Source organism: Antennarius striatus, chromosome 4 (assembly GCF_040054535.1).
Source record: "Antennarius striatus isolate MH-2024 chromosome 4, ASM4005453v1, whole genome shotgun sequence".
NCBI lineage: Eukaryota > Metazoa > Chordata > Actinopteri > Lophiiformes > Antennariidae > Antennarius > Antennarius striatus.
Window position 1 is genome coordinate 17,768,151 of NC_090779.1, and position 24,714 is coordinate 17,792,864.

General features: G+C 40.6%; 1 protein-coding gene across 3 annotated transcripts in view; it reads right to left on the minus strand.

Moving 5' to 3' along the window:
* The window catches only part of tspan9a (tetraspanin 9a), a 167,146-nt gene that overhangs the window by 49,145 nt on the left and 93,287 nt on the right, over positions 1 to 24,714 (minus strand). For 2 of the 3 annotated variants that reach the window (XM_068313446.1, XM_068313445.1), the window contains one exon: positions 21,573 to 21,652. In XM_068313446.1, coding sequence (XP_068169547.1) covers positions 21,573 to 21,635 — 63 coding nt within the window. In that variant the 5' untranslated portion in view covers positions 21,636 to 21,652. Of the gene's footprint in view, positions 1 to 21,572; positions 22,670 to 24,714 lie in introns of those variants that run through there. The other variant, XM_068313444.1, reaches the window with a different exon arrangement.

The following is a 24,714-nucleotide window of genomic DNA, read 5'->3' on the forward strand; positions in this document are numbered from 1 at the left end:
TCCTTCATTTTAATTTTGTGAAGCCCTGCAGGCAGTTAACCCAGTTGAATGATTGCTGCGTGATTTAAAAAGACAGTAATGCAAGCATTTTCTCTTTGTTCTTCACATTAATATAAACAAACTTCACTACTTCTGTAAAACGAGTTGCAGCAATGAAAAGGTAAATGAAACTAAGGGTGTGAAAAATATCAATTTACCAGAACTTTTCCCACAGACCTTTTCTGCATCAACAGAGTACTCACTACTCTACTGTCTGCACCAGCATCAATAATTAATGAACAGGCTTCTGCCCTTGTGTAGCTATAATCCACTGGAGGATAACCCAAATTATAGAAAAGTGAAGCCTGGCTACAGTAATACTTGCAATGCTTAAACTTTGAGTTCATGACAATATTCCCTTGCATTTGCTCCTGCCAGAGTGATGAGGCTGCAAGGACAATACCTGTAAGCTGATACCTTCCTGAGTTCTTCACTCACAAGATGATCGGAACACTGATTTATATTCCGGACAGTGATAAGGTAAAGCCTCTTAGCAGCCCCTGATCTCAGAAAGGGATAACCAGAGGCTGGATCCACAGAGCCTCTTCTCTTGTGCAGAAATGTTGGCTGCCTTGGAGACTCAGTGATCTGTGAAGCTCCGCTCTCAAGACGAATGATCAATACACTCCCATCTTAGTATTTTCTCTCTGACACTCAAAGAAATCACCATCTAGGTGGATTGCAGTGGGTGGTGAAGGTGGTCAAATGAATTATCCCTCTGTCAGGGCACAATTTCTATTCTAGACAGACTGCAGACTCTCTGGCAAAGAGGAATGCCAAACACTTTAGGTCAGAAGCGATTTCTGAGTGTCAATTACACATCAGTTTTACCAAAACTCATTTTCCTATACAGTTAAAGTAATCTAATTATTTTTGATGCAGTTTGAATTCAATAGGTGTCAAAACTCTAAAATTCAAGGGGTTTAAATGTTGATCATGCTAATTTTGTATAGATGACCAATAGAGCATCCTCTACTGAATGCATTACTACACTTTTTTTATGCCTTTTTCTGTTTTGTCTCTGACTCACACTGAGGGTTTTGCTGGGCAAAAACAGCAAATGCAACAAAGCAGGGATGGCAAGGAATGTTAGTTACCAGTACAGCAGTGACGTGCGGTCAGGGGAACAGGTGAGGCATGGCCTTACCTGCCATTATAAAAGACAAAAATGGAAAATAGAAGAATTAAATGGTTGTATTTGCCCAGTAATGTGTATTAATAAGTTATTTTCTGTTTAATGTTACATTTTAGGTTATTTTCACTCAAAATCTCTGAATTTTCACATTTACCGCTGAAATCCTGAGAAGAGACCTGCGGTGAGGCACCAGCCAGCCGAGCCTCACCATGGATTGATCAATGACTCGGCTAGCTGTGCTGGCATGCTATACAGTGAGACCATAATGCTATCTCTCAATATGTTGCTATTAAAATGTTCAAACACATTTGTTCAATGAACTAAATTTCCATAATTTAGCTAATGTATATAATGTACGTCTTTTTTTGTCAACAACTGTATGTGTGTAACGTCTTTCTTGAGTTGAGCGCACCTCGAATGATTGGGAGAAGGCACAAAGTGAGGCACGCAGTTCTTGTGCCTCATGGTAGGGGGCGCTGGTGATCCCAGGGATTCGCCCGGGGATTCCTCTTCCTCGGCCGGACAAGTAGTGACAGCAAACTACAATCATAGTCAGCGAGTCAAGTGCAGAAATCCATTTGTTTTCCGCTCACCTTGCCTTACTATAAAGATTGAGGATTACATATCTGAACTTTTTCGATGCTTTTCTTCAGAAGGAGCTGCGCATGGACTTCATTTATAAGTAAACATAACAAATAAACACACATGCAGGTAACTTTTTAAAAACAAATCAAATATGCTTATTTGTGTGTTACAGTTTGTATGTGTAAATAATTATGTTGATAATTAAATGGTGAATAAGCTAAACTGTAGGTTTACATGTTTGTAAATCTAATTATAATGAAATCAGTTCCTCACCAGCCATGAACTTCACCGCACATCGCTGCAGCACAGAATGTCCAAGTCAAGATACAGAAGTTTGGGTCAGTGACATGACCCAGACTGGTCGTTTTGGAGTCAGATGTTAAGTATAAAAATGCAGGAATCTGATTTATGCTGTCTAGGCACAAAAAAATGGAGCCTGAAGGAACTGCATACATCTCATGCGAGTTGTGATTTCTAAAGGCAAGCATAGAATCAATACACACACCTGTGCATGTGTATGGACCCATATAAACTGGCAACACAGATGTGATACAAATTCACCAGTTACTTAAACAGCCCTTTCAACACCTAAGTTCAAAACAGCAGTTATTTATAGTTTTACTTTTAGTCATACCTATTTCATATACATTTTAATCGTAAAAGATATGAGCCAACTCAAATCCCCGATCTAATTCCACTCAATATTTAACTAGCACTGTCTCTTAATCATATTTTGTACGGTATTGGCACTGACGCTGGGAGTATTGCACACCTGCTAAATGTTTAGGTGATAGCTAGATGAAGCAAATGGAGGGATTCTGGAAAGCCATTCGTTTTTATGTCAATATTTTTCAATACCAATCTTCTATTACTTTGTCTACACAGTCGACTACAGATATTATATGCAGAGGCTGCAATCTACCATGGTGTGCTGTGAAAAGATGCATTTATGTCTGTGCAATGAGGTAGCATCTAATCAAGGGTCTACGCCTGCCTCTCGCTGGGATAGGCTCCAGCATAACCCCTGACCCTTATGTTGGATATATAGCTGAAAACAAGAGGATTAAGGTCGTCTTGTGTTCGAGAAGATGAAGACGATGGAAAAACTAATGCACAAACCTTTAACTCAACTACTACTACATAATCATAACCCGAACCAAAATATTATCATGAAATACCCAAAAGAAAAGCTCCAACAACAAAATGACAAGTCTTTACCGTGATCATCTTGTTAAGGTCCTCTCCAAGGAACCATCACCTTAACGGGGCACCATCCAAGCTGTATACAGCAAGGATGGGACACTGTTGACTTCGAATGAGGAGGTTGTCGGTCGGTGGAAGGAACACTTTGAGGAACTCCTGAATCCAACTCCCCCAACTGAATCGTCCTCTGTTGCAGAGGCAGAGCTGGAGGATGATGGGGGATCAGAGTCAATCTCTCGGGGCGAAGTCACCGAGGTAGTTAAATAACTTCACGGTGGCAAAGCCCCGGGTGTTGATGAGATTCGCCCGGAAAAGCTGAAGGCTCTGGGTGTTGAGGGGCTGTCATGGATGACACGCCTCTTTAACATTGCATAGAAGTCTGGGACAGTGCTGAAAGAGTGGCAGACTGGGGTGGTGGTTCCTCTTTTTAAAAAGGGGGACCAGAGGGTGTGTGCCAAAAACAGGGGCATCACACTCCCTAGCCTCCCTGGGAAAGTTTACTCCAAGGTGGTGGAAAGGAGGGTCAGGCCGATTGTCGAGCCTTAGATTGAGGAGGAACAATGTGGGTTCCGTCTGGTCGTGGAACAACGGACCAGCTTTTTACTCTCACAGGGATCCTAGCGGGGGCTTGGGAGTATGCCCTTCCAGTCTACATGTGTTTTGTGGACTTGGAGAAGGCGTACGAACGAGTCCCCAGGGATATACTGTGGGAAGTACTGCGGGAGTATGCGGTGAGGGGGCCTCTTCTCAGGGCCATCCAATCCCTGTACGCCCAAAGTGAGAGCTGAGTTCGGGTTCTCGGCAGTAAGTCGGACTTGTTCCGAGTAGCTGTTGGCCTTCGCCAGGGCTGTGCTTTATCACCAATTCTGTTCGTGATTTTCATGGACAGGATATCGAGGCGTAGTCGTGGTGAGGAGGCTTTACAGTTTGGTGGCCTGAGGATTGCATCGCTGCTTTTTGCAGATGATGTGGTGTGTTTGTGTCATCAGCCTGTGACCTGCAGCACTCACTGGTCCCATTTGCAGCCGAGTGTGAAGCGGTGGGGATGAGGATTAGCACCTCCAAATCTGAGGCCATGGTCCTCAGCAGGAAACCGGTGGACTGCCTTCTCTGAGTGGGGGATGAGGTCCTTCCACAAGTGAAGGAGTTTTAGAATGATGGGGTCCTGTTCACAAGTGAGGGAACAATGGAGTGTGAGATTGGACGGAGAATTGGGACAGCAGGAGCAGTATTGCAGTCACTTTACCGCACTGTTGTCACAAAGAGGGAGCTAAGCCGAGAGGCGAAGCTCTCCATCTACCGTTTAATCTTCGTTCCTACCCTCACCTATGGTCATGAGCGATGGGTCATGACTGAAAGAACGAGATTGCGGATACAAGTGGCTGAAATGGGCTTTCTCAGGTGGATAACTGGTGTCTCCCTTAGAGATAAGGTGAGAAACACTAGTGAGATGGGCTCAGAGTAGAGCCGCTGCTCCTTCACGTGGAAAGGAGTTAGTTGAGGTGGTTTGGGCATCTGGTGCGTATGCCTCCGGGACGCCTGCCTAGGGAGGTGTTCATGGCACGTCCAGCTTGGAGGAGACCTTGGGGCAGACGCAGGACCAGGTGGAGGGATTATATCTCAACACTGGCCTGGGAACGCCTTGGGATCCCCCAGTCAGAGCTGGTGGATGTGGCCGGGGAAAGGGAAGTTTGGGGCTCCTTGTTGAAGCTGCTGCCCCCGTGACCCGACAACGGATAAGCGATGGAAGATGGATGGATGGATCTTGTTAAGGTTTAATGTCGTCAAGCTGTTTGGATGATGAGTTCACAGCAGTATTAATATGTTCACAGCAATGTGAATGGAAGGAGTTAACAATGTGCGTTTGCAACCTCCACTTCTACAAGCAATCCCATGTCTGCCAGAAAAAAAAAATCTTTCAAAAGAGCTATTGATTAGTTGGCTCAATTTTATGTATGAATGCAATCATTAGATGCTCTGAATTGAGATATGAGGCGGATCCAAGTGCTCACAAATGTACAATACGTGAATTGGTATGCTCTCTCTTCTGAGTGCTATTAGCTAAGAGACAATATAGGGACAAAATATAGTCTTACTAACATGGCTCCAACTCTAGGAACACATGAACTGTACAAAACCCATCACAGACTGGAAAAGCAAGACCAGCAGTGCTGAGAGAATGTCTGCATCACTCCCAGATGATCTGAACTCCTACCTACTGTATGCCTTCAGAGTCTTATTTTGTTTTATTCTATTTTGGTTTATATTCTACTCAGACCAATGTTAGGCCTCTATCTTAATAGTTAATATAATTCATCTAATATTTTTAAATCACTGTTTGAGGGAGACTGTGACACAAGCATTTCACTGCCAGCGATGACTCTACATGATTGTTGCGCCCTTCATAATAACACTTTGCTTCATATGGAGCTCAGAAGCCTTTCAACTATGGCATTATGCATGCGTTGTGTGTGTGTGTGTGTGTGTGTGTGTGTGTGTGTGTGTGTGTGTGTGTGTGTGTGTGTGTGTGTGTGTGTGTGTGTGTGGTCGCATTCATTTTCCGGTGCTCATGAGCTTTATCTGGCAAATAATGGTACTATGAATATGTAAATTCACATTTAATTGCCCTATGAGGGAAGGTATACATTTCATAATTACTGGTGATTGGTATTTCACTTCCCTCACACAATATTACCATCTGAGGAATTCTGTGTTTCTACTTCAACAGGTCCCATTTGTCAGTCCCCAGAAAGTTTTTTTTTTAGTTTTTGCATGAATAAGTGGCCTCTTTTGTATTCAGATGCGTGAAACAACTTTCAAAGAGCAAAACAGGCATTCTGTGTTCTCAGGCTATTAACAATTAATGAGTGTGTTAGTATGTAATGGTTTTTCATATGCATCCTTTCCTGCTGTGAAAATGTGTACTCCTCTGAATTTTTGATTTGTCATGACAACCAAAATGTGATGCTGAGCATATATCTAATACAACAAAATAGACCAATTAACAATCTGATGATGTTGTTCCCTTTATGGCCAATCAATTGGTGACAAGAAAATGCAGTAGAAATCCACTGAGACAATAACAGTCATTTAACAAATCTGTTCATGTATGTAGCTTTTACAAGCAGGCATTAATCTACCCAAGGTTCGCTGTGCTTTGTTACGACATGGTCAGCTGGGTTTCGACCAATAACATGCTGTACATTAAAGACGAGCACAGACTAATACAAAACATTTAAGATCAGTAAACCATCTGAATGACGCAACAACCGTAATATATCCAAACATCTTTGTTAATTTTTTCTCGCTCTAGGGTTGCTGATGATTGTTGCCAAAGAAAAAATGGTTTGAATAGTTGTAGAAATGGAGAAAAAAGTGAACCATAATTGTGCTTATTCTTGCTTTTGAGTAACTGGTGAAGCTCTCATTTATCTTGAACAAGTATAATCTTTATGTTGGAGCTATATTTATGATTTTGATGAATTAAGATACAGTTCACCCACCTTAATTGCCGCCAGTATGAGCTTCGAAGGGTTAGTATATAAGTATATAATATATTCTTAAACATGATCTTCACAGAGAATGAACAAGGCCAGATGAGTTTTCGTTGGAAAAGGAAAACATTCACTGTAATGTATTTCGGTAAACATTGATAATGGGACTATGAAGGGGTTATAGTGAAGGATTTGTAACATGCAGGCAATATAAATTCAACTGAAAATTTATACATAAAACAATCATGTAATAAAGGCATGTCATGAACAAATATTAAGAGCATGAAATAATGAGACACATAAGGATTCCTAAACATACAAACCCAAATTCTGACTGCAACACATACTGTATAATCCTTGGAGCAGAGCATAAAGGAGTTCACTGAAAACTACACTACCTGCACAAACAGACTTGAACATAAAAATAACTGTTTACCATCTTATTTCAGCAGATAAGCATGCTAACATGTGAAAGTCCAGCTGTGGCTTAATTATAGGCAACTGGTAATGTATACCTTTTTACCTGCTGCTGACATAAGATTAAGCACAAAGATATAACAACCATGAACACTAAACTGATCATGATGGGTACATGAACATATAAACCAATTTTACGACCATCTGTTTGATAGTGTTTCAGATACTGGACTAAAGTTTCAGCCGACTGACATTCTGACTGCCACACAGAATCTAAAAAAGGATTTTCATAACAGTGTTCTCCTGATAAATAGCATCTCACGGTATGCAATATTTTATATGTTGTTGCTTGATTAATTATGCAACTGTAATTTGCTGAGGTTTGAGATGAAAGGAGGTCTGGATACATTTGACACAAAATGTATGGATACAATTTGCATTTAGATAGACATTCTTAGTTCAAACATGTCTCTTTAAGATGCTGTGGCTATTTGAATATTGGGGGGGGGGTGGGTTATTTCTGCCTTCAGGCTATACAAAATTTCATCATGCAATTATGTTTACATAGATTATGTAAGAATTATTTGCCTGTGTTTTAGACTTTTGCTTTTTCTTGTCAAGCAGAACCGGATCTAAAACTTCCAAAGGTATAGTCTGATGTCTGCAGATCTTACAAGAAGAGGAAGGAAGCAACAGCACTGAAAATGTATTTTTCTTTCTGTAAAATCTCAGTCTTAGAGCAGCATGCCTACTGACCAGAGAGAGTAAAGTTAAAATCCCCAAAACAAAGAACACATTCACTGATGGTGAAGAGTCTCTGACTTGCTAATCACAGCAGTGCAGAGACACAAGATGCCATCTGACACTGCAGGCAGCAGTTAATTAAGGAAACAAATCTTTCAGCAAAGTGAAATTCTCCATCTAAATTTGTTTATCTGACTGCCCTGACCTTTCTCACTCTTCATTTCCAGTGTAATGGAAGTGCCTGCAGTGGTACGAATGTGCACCGAGTTGTGGATAATATCAGAGGATTGGCCACGACTGTCGAGTTCAGTCCTGCTGCAGTCAGTGAGGATGATAACCCAGACTGCTACCCACAGGGCAGTTCAACAAATATCAGCTGGCTGTTCATACTTTTGACACTTCAGGAACAACCTGCATACTACTATGACTATTTAAGAGCTTCAAAAGCAGTCTAATTTGAACCGCTACCGCACAGTGGCTTTTTACAAGATTTAAAACACTGACCTTTGCTAAAAACTCTAGTAGAAAGATGGAGCTCAGCCCACATGTCGTCATTTATGACATGGCATTTTAAGAAATCATGTTTTTGCCTGTGGCATTCCTTTTTCCAAGGTGATTAAGTTGATACCGGTGAAGGCAAAAGATGTAAAGCTTCATCTGGAAGTTTATAAAAATAAAGTACTGGTGGCAGAGTGAAATAATACTAAAACAGTGTTAAATAGGTTGAAAGTGGAAGCAGATTGTGTCAACTACACTCAGCAAATGTGAAAGAAACAGCACAAGGTCCTTTGTAAGTCTATGAAAAATACCCAAAGCTCAGCAGTAGCGGTGAGCATTTGAGCCAGAATGCTTTCCCACATGAATCAAAGCACACATCACATCACAGACATCCACCTGCCACTGGTGCATCAGGTGTCTCCCTCCACCATCCATGCTCTTGCCTTCTTTCTGCTTGGGCATGCAAATAACCACCCTTGAAGTGGGTTTTTTTGTAACTTTTTTTTAACCAAGGAATATCTCTAGATAAAACACACATTTTAACAACTGCTGCGTTGGGCATTTCTCAGTTGTAACTTCAGATGGATTCAGGTACAAAGTGCTTCGAGAGCACTCCTCAATGTAAGGCAGTGACAATTCCGATCCATCGGCAACACTACCAAGGTCATTTTCCAGAGGGCATTCTGTCCATCTGTCCAACTACAGTAACAACAAGAATTGGCTCATGTATGGTTATCCTGTCTTGATGTGCTTCTCACATTCTCATCTTGCATCTGCTTTGTCCTCTAATTGTCCTCAAAATTGGGCTGGATAATGGCGGAGTGACAAGTTGGCTGTACTCCAATTGTCCCACTCAGGTGATGCGTCTAAAGAGCCCAGTCGTTTTGTCAGTGTGTCACGGTGGAAAAGCTGCCAGCAGATAGAAAGCCTATCTTGTTTAGACAGGATCAAATGAGGCAGAAGATAGAGGGAAAGCTGACCCATGCCATCAGGTCTTATCAATGTGTCCAGAGGCTGTTTCAAACTAAGGTTTGCTCATTATACCAGCTGAAGGACTTGTATTTAATGTGTATGTTGAATAGTGATTACACACACACACACACACACACACACACACACACACACACACACACACACACACACACACACACACACACACACACACACACACACACACACACACACACACACACACACACACAAGGATGTACAGTCTAAGACTCTTCCCATTTCAATGAGATAATGTCAGAGAACATGAGGAGGGGATATTATTAGTGCAGCTGCTGACGGAGGCCATTTGTTTCTCTGGAGCTCCTTCAGTTACCCGCTGTGAGCCCACATGTGACTGGATATGTACAATATAATGACTTAGTGTTCATGACATTGAAAAAGTTGGCTCAGGGGGAGTGTGTTGGATGCTACAGCCTTGTACAGTTCTTGTTTGAGGAAAAAAAAAAGGGAGTCTTTGATCATCAAAATGAAAAAGGAACAGAATAAGACGAGGAAGCTATGATCGATAGAGGAGACAAAGCTGCAAATTGATCTCTAATGGTCATGTTAAATATACTGTAGAGACTGCTTAAGTGTGATTTTCTAGTCCTCTATTTACATTCAAAATGCTCACATTACATTGTCTCACCTTGTCTTGACTTGCCTCACCTTATCGCGCTTTACCTTATATCACCTTGTTTGTGAGCTAATTTACATACCGGACCTGACAATGTGACACTAATTTGACTGTAGAGCACCCACAGTTCTCTGTCAGTTTTAATTACAAATTTTGCGGCACAGTCGACACAAGAGTAGCCAGATGCCAAATCATAATGACGACAGGCAATGAATCAGTAAAAAATACCAAGAAACAAGAAGAAGAGGAATTTGGTAAATGAAGCGTTCACTAAAAAGATGTCCAGCACAATGTCCTGTTATAAAAATGCTAAATTATAACAGCAGATTAAAACATAGCAGGCTGGCTGAACCATTTATTTGGGACTCAGATCAGCCAGTTTATCTGTTCTGCTTCTTACCAGAACAAACAGAAGACAATTTCTCTAGGTCTCTGAGCTGTGACCACTTTATCTCACGCATGCCAGCAAAAAAATAGGACACATTACCAGCATGGCTGTGAATGCCGTTTTGTAAGAAACACACAATGCAGAATAAAAAAATGCGAGCCACTTCTTCACCTTTTTGATGCCACTGGGATATCAGTAATTCACCAGTCAGTTGGGTTAATTTGTGAGATCTGTCAACGACTAAAGTCGACGGGAAAACCATGGACCAGGAATCTTTTCATGAAACAGTAAACAGCAGCATTCAAAGGTGCTTGTATGAAGATACAGCTGTGGTATTTTTCATGGCTTTGCCTTTTCAGGATGTTGAATGTCAAGCAGATGCATTATGCATTAACAAAAACAAACAAACAAAAAAACCCAACCTAAAAACAATATTGACACCTAATTGCAGACATCTCTGTACTTATCCTCTCTTGTGAAACCTCCACAATCTTTGCTCTCCACTTCCTGTGAATCTCTGCAGATGCAGTTTAACAAAGATCTGCATCTCTGCAGTTGTCTTCTTCTTCCCTCTGTAACCACCAGTGATACAGTGAAAGAAAACATATTGATGTTTTTCATTTTTACTGAAACACATTTTCTGCACATAAATGTGTCTCTGAATTACCTTTAAGTTATTTTTGTTTTGCCAGTGACAATGAAAACCGGTGATCACAAAGCACCTCTATGGGCAATAAAGTTGAAAACGTAGCACAGTTAACATGAAAAACAGCCAGATTCCTCAACCAGAGCACATTATGAGCAATAGTGGATCTACTGCTAAACCAGGCTAATAAAAGCATTATGATGAAGGCCAGCATGAAATATGATCACTTTTGAGAATGATTTCTCCCTTTAATCACAACCAGAGCCCATTGGTAACTCATCCAAATTAAAACATGGCAAATTTCATTCTTAAAAATTAGAAGGCAGGAGTAGTAACGATTGACTGGGTTTATTTTCTAGTTATTCTAAATGTTCTTGTTATTTGTTAATACATCATAAATGAGATATAGAAAATTTTATTCAGGAAAAAATTGGCAAGCAAACTCCTTCCTCTTTCTAAAGAATCAGCACATACTGCAGTATTTACAATATAGCATGAACAGTGTTTTCCCCTTTTTAGAGATTGGAGAATACTTTCCATCCAAAGCACACAGAAAAATGCTTTGGTGCCCCAATTATGGCACTCAGTTATGCTCAACCAGTTCCAGCCTTCAGACAGATACAGTAGATAAATACTCCATTGATCCTCAAGAATATTTTGGACATTCATACATAATATGAGGGCTTATGACCCCAATTTTGAAATCACTGTTCTGATGCTCACAGAAAATTCAGGTTTGATTCATACTCCCATAAATACAAAATTTAACATATGGATACACAATGTAAATATGTTTCAGCATGTTCAAAGAACAACCAGCCGCGCTGCCTGTTTATAGACTGTGATTCGTGATGAAATATTTATCATTAATTCATTATTTTTTCATAAAGCCCAGACCACCATTATAGAATTTAAAAAGCTCATGCAGTGAAAATGCAACATGCTTGTTTATTGAGAGTTTAAAACAATTTTCTGACTCTCTTTAGGTCCACCAATGCTCATTCTCATCTATTTCATGCTTATATAACATTACTAATGCTGGATAATGAATACCATTGAAAATTTACATGTTGGCCACTAGGTATTTCCCAAATGCAATTACTCCACAGCTGTTAACCGACTTGTTAAACTTACTGCACAAAGGCGAGAATTCCATTTGTGCGGATGTTCATTCATGCCCCATCGGATTACAAATGTGTTGACGTTGACGTCCAAATTGTGTCAAGTACAGTTGAGACATGATCCTGACAGGCTGTGTGTTGTGTTGAGTACAGGATGATTTTCTTCTGTTGAATAAAGCTTCCAGCTTTAACCTTCATCGGTAGCGGGTGAAGAACATTGTGATTAAGCCTGTGAAAAATTATCTTCAGGACTGTTTGGACTGTTGTCAAGTTTAAATGGAAAATACATTTTGGGATCAGTCATGCTCATCTTCCCAATATTGGCACAGCCAAGCTGGTGTTTCCACTGGTAAGAATAGATGCTTTGTTTGGAGCTACTGCAGTGTGTGTTTTATTGTCACTAAAACTGTTTTATTGGCTAGTATATTAAATTCATAGATTCCTGTTAGTCTTGGGCCCAAAGTAGAGCTCTGGTATAAAGAATAGATGTACATGTAGCTGTAAACACAACAGCATGTGATCAAGGATGGGAGAAAATTAATAACACTGCTTCAAATTACTGACTGATGAGCAGCACATTACTTAAAGACAAACACCTTACGTAACCCAAAAACAAGTAGAGAAAACATGGTCATAAATCAACACTAAATGAAAAAAAATTGTTAAGCTTGATTCCAGCAGGAAAGCAAAAAGACATGATATGGTTTCAGGAGGGGGAAATGCAGACAGACAAAGAGATGGGGAGGTCCCTTCTCTCTGTGTGTGCATCTTCATGGTTCACTTCTTCCCAACCAGGACAGGGACAACATTTTGGGTCTGCCAGTCTGTCTGCTCAGAAGACGACTGGGGAGAAAAATCTGGCCGACCCTTCTGTCCAAATTTACTTGTGAAACAAGCTCACGAAAAGGCTACGCAATCAGGGCTGTCAAGATGGAGATTGATTGTGACAACAAGCCAGGCGTGAAATAAAAAAAGCTGTGAAAAGTGGAAGGGGCATTAATAGGCTGACCCAAAACACAACACTGTGTCCCTGAAATGATCAACGGACAAAACACAGTGGTGGGGATTTGCATCAGTACATTGCACTGATGAATACACACACAGAAGGTGTATATTAATAATTACTTTGGCTATGGGTGAATGAGATCATTCCCTGAGAATTACAATGACCCCATAATCGACATGTTTAATTGCACTCCTTATGCCAACCTCCATCTACTCACACAAACCTCCTCTCTGTCCCACTCTTTTGTATTGTACTGTCACACCAAGTATCCTATTACTGAAGCCCAGGTATCGAAGGCCAAATTTAAAGGTCAAAATTGCCCTTTCTTTAAAAAATAAAGGGCAAATTTGACCAGAAAAAATTAGACAGACATATAGTACATGTAAAAAACAACAACAAAAACATTAAAAACATTTTCATTATCGTTTACTGGCATCAAACTTTGGAACAAACTGGATAATGAAGTTGTGGGAACCCTATCTGCCTTTAAAAAATCTTTTAAAAACATGATTTTGCAAGGTTATAGTTCTGATTTAAATGATGGTTAAAGGACTGCATTGTTATGGCTAATCAAACTCCATGTTGTCATGCCTGTGAAATAAACTGTCACTGTAACCTTTGTGCAGTAACTATGATAGCTGGATTAATGGCCAGCACATGCAAGTTGTTATGACTGCTACAAGAAGAACATTAACAAAATTGGACTCTTCTCAAAAACTGACAAAGACGTGCAAAGATGCACGCTATTGGACTGAATGGATGATTTAAAACAACAATTTACTAAAGTAATATAATTGATATTGAACTCTGCCATGAAATGTATGAATTTGGTTGACAATGTGCTGCAATGAGGGAGATGCTGTTGATGATTTAGTGGACGGGAACCTTACAAGCCAATGGCTTCTACCCGTCAACCCTTTTTTTTTGTTTTCGGATGTTGTGCTGATGTTCCAACACTGATGAAAGTGAAATATGTTGTAATAACAAGTCTGGAAAGAAAAAAACAAAACTGAATAAAATAAACTAAAATAAACTAAACTACAAAATGAATCATGTTAGCCTGATGTAGTAGTCATAAAACAGTATTAAACTATAGCATAAATAACAGCAAACAACAAATATCTGTTTGAGGTATACTTTATGAACTGAACTGGATGCAGTGAGGCATACCTCAAACAAGTAGTGGCATTTTATAAGCATTTTGCCACATTTTTTAATTGCTTGTATTTTGTCACAGAAAGGATTTCTGAGGCGCATGATCACCGTTTACTTTATCATTTATGGTGCACAGCAATTACTGACAACTTAAATATATGTTCCTCCAACTGTCAGAGCAGCTCTAATATAAATGACATGTAACAGTTCAGTCTGAGAAGCAGATAGGATACGAAAGTGATGCAATAAGTGTGGCTGTATGTGCTTCTTCTTCTTCTGGCAAGACAGCTTCAGGTTTTTCATTTTCAGGAAAAAAAGAAAGATTTTTTTTTAAAGAGAACAGAAACATATGAAGTATGAAGAAAGATCACAATCCCTATTACATGTACAGACTCTCTGCCGCTTGCTTAATTTAAAACCGTATCATCATGACTGCTTTTTCCTCTCTTAAGGAAGAATGCCAGAGATACTTGTGAATACACTGCAAATCAAATAGGAGTCAAGCTCAAATTGGATTCAAACATGAGAGCAGAGAAACAGCATCCGTTGATGAAGATGTGGGATTGACTTTGAAAACAACAAGGGAGATATCCTTCTCAAATCACAACAAACAACTGGCATCTTGGACTGTACTATACACTTGATACAGTGTGTACATTTACACTGTTAAAGAAATACTTAGTATTTACTGACGTTTCCATCTTTGATATATTGCTCTTTCTGAATCAGTGATAATCCAGCAGTAATCTGAGGTGGTTTAGCTGAATAAATCAATACACACTCTAATGTTTGAGGCATAAATCTATGTCTCTTTGCCATGGCAGAAAAAACATGAATAAGTATGTGCCTCACCGACTACTGGAGTTCTGCAGGAAATGACTCATCATTCATCAAGATGACACATAAAATGCACAGATTTAAGTTCAACCTGCTTCTTGTACGTGTGGCAGTGTGGTTTCCAGTGGGTCTAGAAATGTTTTATGCAAAAGGGAAGGAGACAGATCCAGAGAAAAGCTCTCAGGAATAAAAGTGGGTTTTTTTAGTGGGTTCGTAGTGCAAAAAGAATCACGTCCAACCGAATCAATTAAGGTAGTGGTCCTCAGGAAATAGGTCTTTGAGTCAATCATTGATGTGTTCTCTGCTGCAGCTGATAATAATAGAAAATGTAGGGAGCACACCTTCTGAAGCACTTAAATGCAGCTTTATAAGACATGTAGGATTTCCAGGAACACCGCCTGTCCACATGACTGGAAATCAAAACCTGTGCATCAATAAATATACTACTTAAAGCACCGTGTCTGCATAACCCAAAGATATGCAGTATGTTTATATGTATATCTAATGCATCTAATGTACTGCTTATTAAACATGAGCAATGTAATCTCCACAGAATTGTGTTTGCTTTTTGAAGACCAAGGAAGTGATATTATCTCAGCCTCCTCAGCAGAGCAGAAGGTGGAGTCAGACTGGCAAACATTGATTTCACAGGAGATCGCCTTTAGGTACGAGGGAAAATGCAGAGTTGTTAAAATAGCAAGCAAATATTCCACATTAATTCACTACTCAGGTGCAGATTAACATTGATTGGTTGTCTTGGGAAGATCAGAGGTTGTGAAGAGAGATTGCAGCATGCAGTGAATTTCAGCACAAGGACACACGTAACAACCATACTTTGATGCACTAGTATTTCATAAAAAACTGTGGCCCACAACCTGAAGTCAAGTAGGAAATTCCTTCAGTGATGAAAAAGGCTACCCGAATGTACTCAATGACAGAGATTATAAGAGCACTTCAAAAAACCTGAGTTCATCAAATCACAGAGCTCAGAGAGGTTCTTCTTCTGACCGGCGACTATGTTGATTCTCTTTGAGTCTGCTGGCATTGCAAAGAAACACTACCGAATGTGTGACTTGCAGAGGTAGCAAAAAAGCTATCATAAATGCACTCATTTTTCTGACTTGAATGGGGAAAATACAGTGTTTTGGCAAAATCGACTGCTTGAAAATTCCAGTCAATCATCAAGAAATTGGTTTGCCATTATGACATGTGAAAAATGCTGGCGCTATGAGGATGCATTCGATGGATACATTGCTTGGGCTGTTTTCAAAAATGTGAGAGTAGGATTAAACAATTGAAAGGGCTTCTATTTTTAATCAACCTAAACACATAACCTATGACTACATTGAATATTTTCAACTCAGCAATATAGGGGTATGCACTCTACTGTCTGAAGTGCACCTAATTGCATGTTGTCTTCACCAAGACCCTGCTTATACTGTATATGTAGAGCTAACAACACCAATCTTTTTCCATATTACTCTGTAATCTAAACTCCTCAGGCCTATATTTAGAAATATGTGATTTGCATGCGGAGAAACACAGAAAGTGTTTTATAAATGTGTTTTCATGTCTCGAGTAAAGCCTTTCTCTTGTAACTGACATAGATACACCTTCTTAAGGTGTCATAAGGGTCACCGATGTACAAGGTGAATGCAGTGGCAATGAAAAAAAAGGATTGTATCAAAGGTTTTTCATGTGGTGTAATTTGTTACAGTTGGTGCTGCTATTTCATCTGTTCTCAGGTCATCCATCTGTCACTACACAATGCTAACAGACCTGTTAGATTGTACCTTCAGCCTTGCTGTCTTATGCTAAATTACAACAAGACCCAAAGCGTCAAACAAAAATCTTCTCAATGGCTTTAAGCTGGAAATTGTACTAAAAATGTTACTAAATGATTACCTTAAATCATTTCAGCTTTCAGTCTCTCATGAGTAAAAAACCAAGCAACAATCATGAAGTCTGTAGCCCACCACACTGAAACAGTGATGAGTGATGGCGTGGGAGACTTCAGAGCCCCATCTATCTACTGTGCCCATGTGAAAAATACACCTCCAGTTCTGTTGCTCTATTTCCACGACCCCCTAGAGTGAAAAACAGCAGCTCAGCATCCCAGTTGATCAGCAACATGGGCTAATGAGCTCAGCAGCGCTATAGAACACGGCCCAGAAAATCGAAGCAGCCAGAGAGAGACATGTAAATTAGAGTGATCTCCCCAGATGATCTGCTGGACAAAGGCAGGCATATGGAGATATTTAACAAGCAGATTGGTCAGTACGAATCAAGGCCCACTGGTCTTCAGGGGATACTAATCACTAGACTTCAAATGATTAAAATGCACATAAATATTGATATTCTCTATGTAAATGTTGCAGAAGCATTAAGAGACAATCTCTCTGACCACACAGTCTCACTACTACTGTATACTTAATGATATATGAGCCTATTATATATTTTATTAACCCTTGATACAGATTATTCTGAAGATTAGTTTTTAAAGTTTTTTTTAGTTTTTTAGTGTTTTAAATCATTGATTAAACGTGCTGCCCATATCATATCATGGTTGGAGGCACAAAATGAGTGGATACTCATTGAGTTTAATGGTACCTTCAACACCTCAACTCTTTAACTGTGGAGTGACAGAATCAAAGCCATCATGATGGCACAGCACATACAGCTTGTTTCATCATCATGTACTGAACCCTCACCTGTTTCCCTGTACCCCAGTCCCCGTTTCACCTGACAGTGACTGATTGAGCTCAGTTATGCTTCTCACAAGAAAAAGAAAAAAGAAAAGTTTGTTACAATGCATGCTCTCTTGAGCCATTAAAAAAATGACTGAACCTTTGAAGTGCCAATACAGAGAATGAAAACCAGACAAATTGCTTGTGCACATCAGATCAAAATCCCAGTGGAACGAGGCGGCTTGTGTGGACTCAACTCAACCAGAAACAGACAGATATTTCTTTACAAACCACCCCAAGCTTTTCAAAAGCTGCAGTCTTTGTAGTGTCAGAACGCAGTCACGTTTAAAACCTTCAATGTCACATTTTGTGATTAAATCAATAGGATATGGAATCTTCTGTTGCTTCTCACCAAATGGTTTATAAATTCTGCAGCAATCATCTAAGTGCAGGAATTTATAAAAGTTAAACTCCATTTTTTTTTTCTCTTTACATAAAGGAGCTGCTTTGCTAGGAGCAACCCTCCTATGCTTGCAGGACCGCTGAATAGACACTGTTAATTTAAATATAGAAATCATCTGAAATAAGCGTGTGATGTTGCTACTGATCTCTTATGCTTCTATTGTACTTTCAGGCTATTTTTTAAATTGTTTTACTTTTCAGAGGTGTTCAGTGCCACAAGACAAGATAAATTAGTGCAGCAGTCGACAAAAACATAACAAAACCTTAAAGACAAAGATGAACTGGATTTAGGGATTATATCTTTCACCACTAACATTAATATGCTCACCAATGGAATGTAAAATCATTCATACCAGAAGACAGTGTGTGTCTCGAATCGCACACCAGATTATCCTCCCCTAGTGGACCCCAGATGCATATCACACTTTTTCTCACATGATTGTTGGCTTTAGCATTGAACTTCCTGAAAAGCTTCTGCTGTCAATCCTAAACACACTTACGTCCTGGCCTAATCTGTCGAAACTCCCCCTCCAGCTCAGACTCGTTTAATCCCTCATAAGAAAGAGGAGCCAGATGGTCATGAAACTGCTGGGGGGCCTGGGGATGAGCGAATGTACGGAGATGCCTGGAGTGCCTACTGCTGTTTACCTTGTGATTCAAGTTACCACTGTAAGCTCTTGAACGGATGGAGTGTGGGTGGCAAACCCCCTTTCAAGGATGGATGTGTTTGTGTACGGACACCGGGTGTGCACAGTCAGAAAGAGGAGACCCCCTGCTGTACCTGGTGTTGGGTTACAGCACCACACCATTCCTCGTTCAGCCCTCATATGGGATGTCAGATCTTCAGAGGCAAACCTTACTACCAGCTGCAGTAACCTTGTGATTCCTGGAGTGTCAGAGGGAGCGTAAGGCAGTCCCAGGAGTGTCAAGATACACTGCGCTCTCAGCAATCTCCCTTCTTCCCAGGGTTCTCAGACACCCCCTTAAGATTCCTCTCTAGCGAGTGAATCATAATGGTTCGCTAACTGTGACATGGGCTCATTGCTACCACAGAATACTATGGAGTGCCAGTCAGCCAGCTGCTGACTGGCCTTGAACTCTTGCATGCCAGTGGACAGGGCCACTGTCAAAATACTGTGTCCTGACCCTCTCATCACCCCAATCTTTTCCGCTGTGGCACTTGTTAAATTGTCATTAAGATGATCAAATACATCTAAGAAAACAAGAGTATCAGCCTGCAGGAGTACACATAGTGGGTGTCCATTAAGTGAACATTACCAGAGTAAAAATTCAATTATCGCACAGCGGGGGATACACTGTGCAAAAGTCCATTCGGGGTCCCTATAGCCTAAGCACACATGCACACACACACATGCACACACATGCACGCACACATGCACGCACACACACACACACACACACACACACACACACACACACACACACACACACACACACACACACACACACACACACACACACACACACACACACACACACACACAGGGAGACGGTCTTTAAATCTCAGACTGATGTGGAAGCCTCTCAGGCTGGTTGTAATGCATTCCATTGAGGGCAGCAAGCTAGGCTTCACATGAATTGAAGGCCACCAGCCTTGAAATCCAAAGCCTCTTTTCCAACTCATCATTAGTGGTTTGCAGCAGCCAGTCATTGGTTGGGTTTTGCCACTGAAAAAGGTTAAGCACAGACTGAGCAGGGGAGAACCTGGGAAGTAAACGCCTTAACACAAATCCCCTGTGACTGCCTTTCAAGAAGATAGCCGATAATAATGCCCTTATGCCCGCTGTCGAAAGGTGATCTATAACATCACACCAACAAAGTTTCTGATATATTGACCACGACAGGCTGAAACTGACACCCAGCTTATTGCTGGAGTCTATGATGTCACTCATAATATTGATTGGAAAGTCTTGATTTACCAATTTGCAATGAGATATTTGATTGTTACAGAATTCATCAATTCACTTAGAAGAAGTAAACTTGTGAAAATCTGTGCTCTCTTAACCTATCAGTATCTATCACTTCTTGGCTGATTTATGATTATGACATTCCATTTTTTCCATTATGATTAAACAGAACTACTGTTCCTTGCATATTTGATCAATTAGAATCTGACAATGCGTCATGTGACATTTCCCAAATTCAAACAAGGCCAAATGTCTCAAAGTATGCAGTATGACGAAGTTCAGAAGAGGTCCAAGAGTAGAGGTAAATCAATGTCTGCATTAATGAATCTGGCATCAGCTGAGCTTCTCTGATGCTTTCATCCCTTTAAGCAAACATTCAAATCAAAGGGAAGCACACTGAAGAGCCTTTGCCAATGACTCTACTCTGTGAACTTGTTAATGATTTAAGAATTACATGGATATTTATCTGAAGCAGCTTCAACAGCTTTTGATCCAGGGCTGTCAGCTATCGGTGCTGTTTGTCTTATTGTGTGGAGAGCACAAGAGGATTGATCTTGGTGTATTTTGTGAATGTGTGTTTTTCACTGGCTGGCTCACAGCTGGAGTTTAGCTAATGCAAACTCCCACAATGTGCCCTAGTTAGTAGGATGGCCAATGCAGCGACATGGCGGGCTGGTGTTGGTATTGTCCCCAGTGTTGGGATGTTTTAATGCTTTACTGCATCCACACAAAAGACTTGGCCTCATTGACCATTAAACCTCCCTAATCCTTTCAGTAAACATCCATGGGATGCCCACTTTCACAACAAACAGCCATGCATGAGTTCACAGCCGAGCCTGCCATAGGCCTGCCAGATTTTTCGAGGTAATGTCTACTGTTGAGTAAATCTGTCATAGAAAGTATCATTACTTTTCTTTTCCCGCTATAACTGTAATTCTATTTAATGTAGGTTATTCTAATGTTTTTTTGCACAGATTGAGCTGATTGAGTGATTCTAATCTTAATGTATAACGTTCTTCAGTCTCAAGTGCAGCTTTCTCCAAGAACAGACATGTCCCCGCAAAAGCAATAATACTAATAATAATAAAAGGAGGCACATAAATGAGATCGTCTCCTCCAGAGTCACTTCAGACCACGTTACCATCCCAACTCACACATCCCTGGGCCATATTGTATTGCTGATCAATTCAACTGTACTGTAAAGACACCAACCCTTCACTTGCATTGTCAAAAGCATCTGAATGAGGGATGAACTCATGTCATCTTTGCACCACTATCCAACAGTTGCATACCAAAGGAGATCTGGTCTAATGCCATTGACTATGTTATGACATCCAGGAATAGCAACATGCACAGAGAAGACGAACAGATCCAAACAGCCTGATGCAATAATTAGAAACGCATGATTGAAGTGATAATCATTATTTTCCAACAGCATCACCCGATTAGCATCTTAACCCAGAGACACATGCACACAAAGACACTAAAGGCAGATTTACAGCACCATCATCTTGTATGCCGTACCTGCACATTTTTATAAATAACAAACACATCATATCAAGTAGATTGATGTGAACGAATAAGATGAGAAGCCACTTACCCAGAAGATGAGATTGAAGATGAACATCATATACTTCAAGCAGCAGAGGCAGCCTCTTGCCATGTTGCACTTCTTGAATTCTAAAAGGAACACAAAGGATAGATCCAGGTAAAAGACTACGTATTTGCTGCCTTTGGGTGAGCTGTACTTGCTGTTGGTCTTGTCTCCTGCACTGCTGTCAGCTGCCACTCCAGCTTGTGCCTGCTGTCCGTTTTTGCGGGGCCCCGTGGAGCCGTAGAACGCACCAGCAGTGAAACCACGGCCGCCAAACGGGCGGCCAGATGTGGAGGCTTGAGCAAAATCTGAGTCACGGCTATCTACAGAGGGGCTACGGTGAATGGCTGACTCCTCACTACTGGACTTCTCCATGCTCTAAAGCTGCAGCTGCTGATGAAGAGCTCCCTGACGCACAGTCTACCATAGTCTCAGAGGTGGCAGGACAGGACCACTCAACCTCCAGATCACTTGCCTCACACTCTGAAGCAAATGTGTATTTTTTTTTTTTAAGGACAATACTAGTCACGGAATCACAACCACATCCACATCAAAAGCACACAGTTGGGAAAAGAGTCTTGAATTAGAGCAGAGGCAAACTTCACTGTCCAGGAATCTCTATCAGGCTCAAGTGTCTTCTGCTTGCTGCTGCTGTCTTGTTGTGGCAGTGCTGAAGTAGCTGTGCGAAGGGTCCTGTAGGGATCATTACTCTTGCTTCACTGTCTTTCCAGGAAGAAGTTATAGCACTCCCTCTTTCCTCTCTTGCAGTATCACTCTCCTCATGTGCTGCTTATTGCTATGCCTGGCCAGTCCACTGGTAGAAAGACCTCAGTGAATCTCAGCTGCTCCACTTTCACGCTCTCAAGCCAATCTGGTAACTTTTCTCTTTTCTCTCACTCTTCTCTCCGCTTGTCACAGCTTTGTAGGTTTGCAGTCCTCCTCTTCTCAGTGTGCTCAGTTGCCCTCTGAATGCGCTTGCCTTCTCTTGTGAATCATTCTGTGCTCAGCTGCTCAGATCTCTGCACTGCCTGTGCTTCGCTCTCCCAGTAGCGCTCTCGCTGATGCGCTATTATCGGAAGACGCAACTACCGGGCATTCCCTATCTCCCAACAAGAGCACTGCCCTCATTCTCCAACCCTCTCCCTATTCCTCTCGTTCTCTCTCTCCCTCACTCTCCCCGTTAGCCCCGCCTCACTGCTGAGCCGACAGCCAATGCAGAAGCTATGGTCAGACCTTAGCTCCTCCTCTCCAACTCTTGTGTCTTACAAGCTCATCACTGCTTCACTATAAATTTTACCCTCACTATACTTTTACTTGCACTATAAATTTTCAGCAATTTCATATTTACTGTCATGGAAATTGAGATACCAGGGATGAATGAAAGGATATCAAGAAAGAAAAGAAAATGTGTCAAGGTAATTGTAGAAGAGTAAATGACTATAGTGGAGTAGCAAGGTGTGTGTGTGTGTGTGTGTGTGTGTGTGTGTGTGTGTGTGTGTGTGTGTGTGTGTGTGTGTGTGTGTGTGTGTATGTGTGTGTGTGTGTGTGTGTGTGTTTGTAAGAGAAAGAGAAAGAAATTACTGTCAGGCAATTTTGCATGTGAAAGGTTTTTGCCGCAAGTCTGCTGATCACACATGTGCATGCAATTTCACACATGCCAGTAATTCTTCAAAGACAGTTTCAGTGTAGGCTGTAATTTTATTTATAAATAAACAGTGACAGCAGCAGTGTTCAACCTGTGACAGCAGATTGGAGGCAAATTAATCACTCACTTTTAAAAACCAGCCTGTTACATTAGTTGATGAGCACTAGAGCAAGCACCGACACCGATGTGGGTGGTGGCAACGGTATTTGAATGCAATTTGGCAAAGCTTTTGCCCTGTGTTATTTATCACCACACTGCCAACATTCATGTAAGAGGACACACTTAATGTCCAGGCTTTAGAATTATGGCACCGTCTGAAGTAAGGAGAAGGGATGGTGACTTTATGATGCTGAGCCAAGCATTGCTGATTCACACATGAACTTGACAAGATATTGAAGGGACTTGATTTAAATTTGCATTATCTTAACATATGAATTTAATCAGGGACCAAACACTAAATGTTAAAATATTCACCACTTAACAACTGTGAGGGCTGCTGCTGTGTTAGTAACGCGGGAGAATTTTCACCATTTTCAATAACAGTGTATGTGTAACTTTTGTGGAGATTCATTCAACAAAGCCACGATAATAAAAATACTTTTACTGGCTCACTGAGTCAACTCCAGAACTTTCAAGTGACAGCAAGTCCACCTGGAGTGTGCATACTGTTTTCTGCAGTAAAGGTCCTCTATGAGCTGAAAGTCAAGTATAGCTCAGCTTTGGTATGAATAGAGTAAAAATTTCAACAATAAATTACAGTGGACAAGCCAAGCAACCAGCAAAGTGGAGTGGACTTTAAATAAAACCGGCAATGTGTAAATGAGTGCGTGTGGGAAATAGTTTAAATCCTCATCTAATGTTCAGATATAGTTAACATATCTCAGCCACATAATGCTTGTTTTTAATGTGCACATTTGTTAAAAACAGACCTTTGTGAAAAAAATGTTTCCACCCACTAAGCAGCAAGGACAACACAAATACCCCAAAACATGAAGTCTACCAACTTTAAAAAACAACACTATGCAGTGAATGCACATTGAACTAATGTTAATAAAGATATAACAAGAGCACGAGATAAACTGTCAGCTGTCACATTTGTGCTGATCAAAAACTGTAGGTACTAAGTGTTACAGACACTGTTTGGTTGTGCAGAAGTTTGTTATAACATATTTATCTTGGGCTCTCACAGACTTCAGCTGGCAGACAATCAAATTTTTAAGGTTTCAACTTTCAAGAATGAATAAGAAGCATCTTTGTTTTTCATCCTGTTCATTCATGTTTTCACACATGGCATTTTACAAGATGTATTTTTTGAAAAGAAAATTCTCATAAATGCCCACTATTAAGTTCAGAAACTTTCATCTAATTCCAGAATTTAAATAGATAATTTACTTAAGCCTCCACAAAGCCTCACATATCTTTAGCACATGTTTCAAAGAGTGATATGCAATTTGAAACTTCAAATAATTCAAGGACATATGTTATAAACTACAGTTCCCAAAG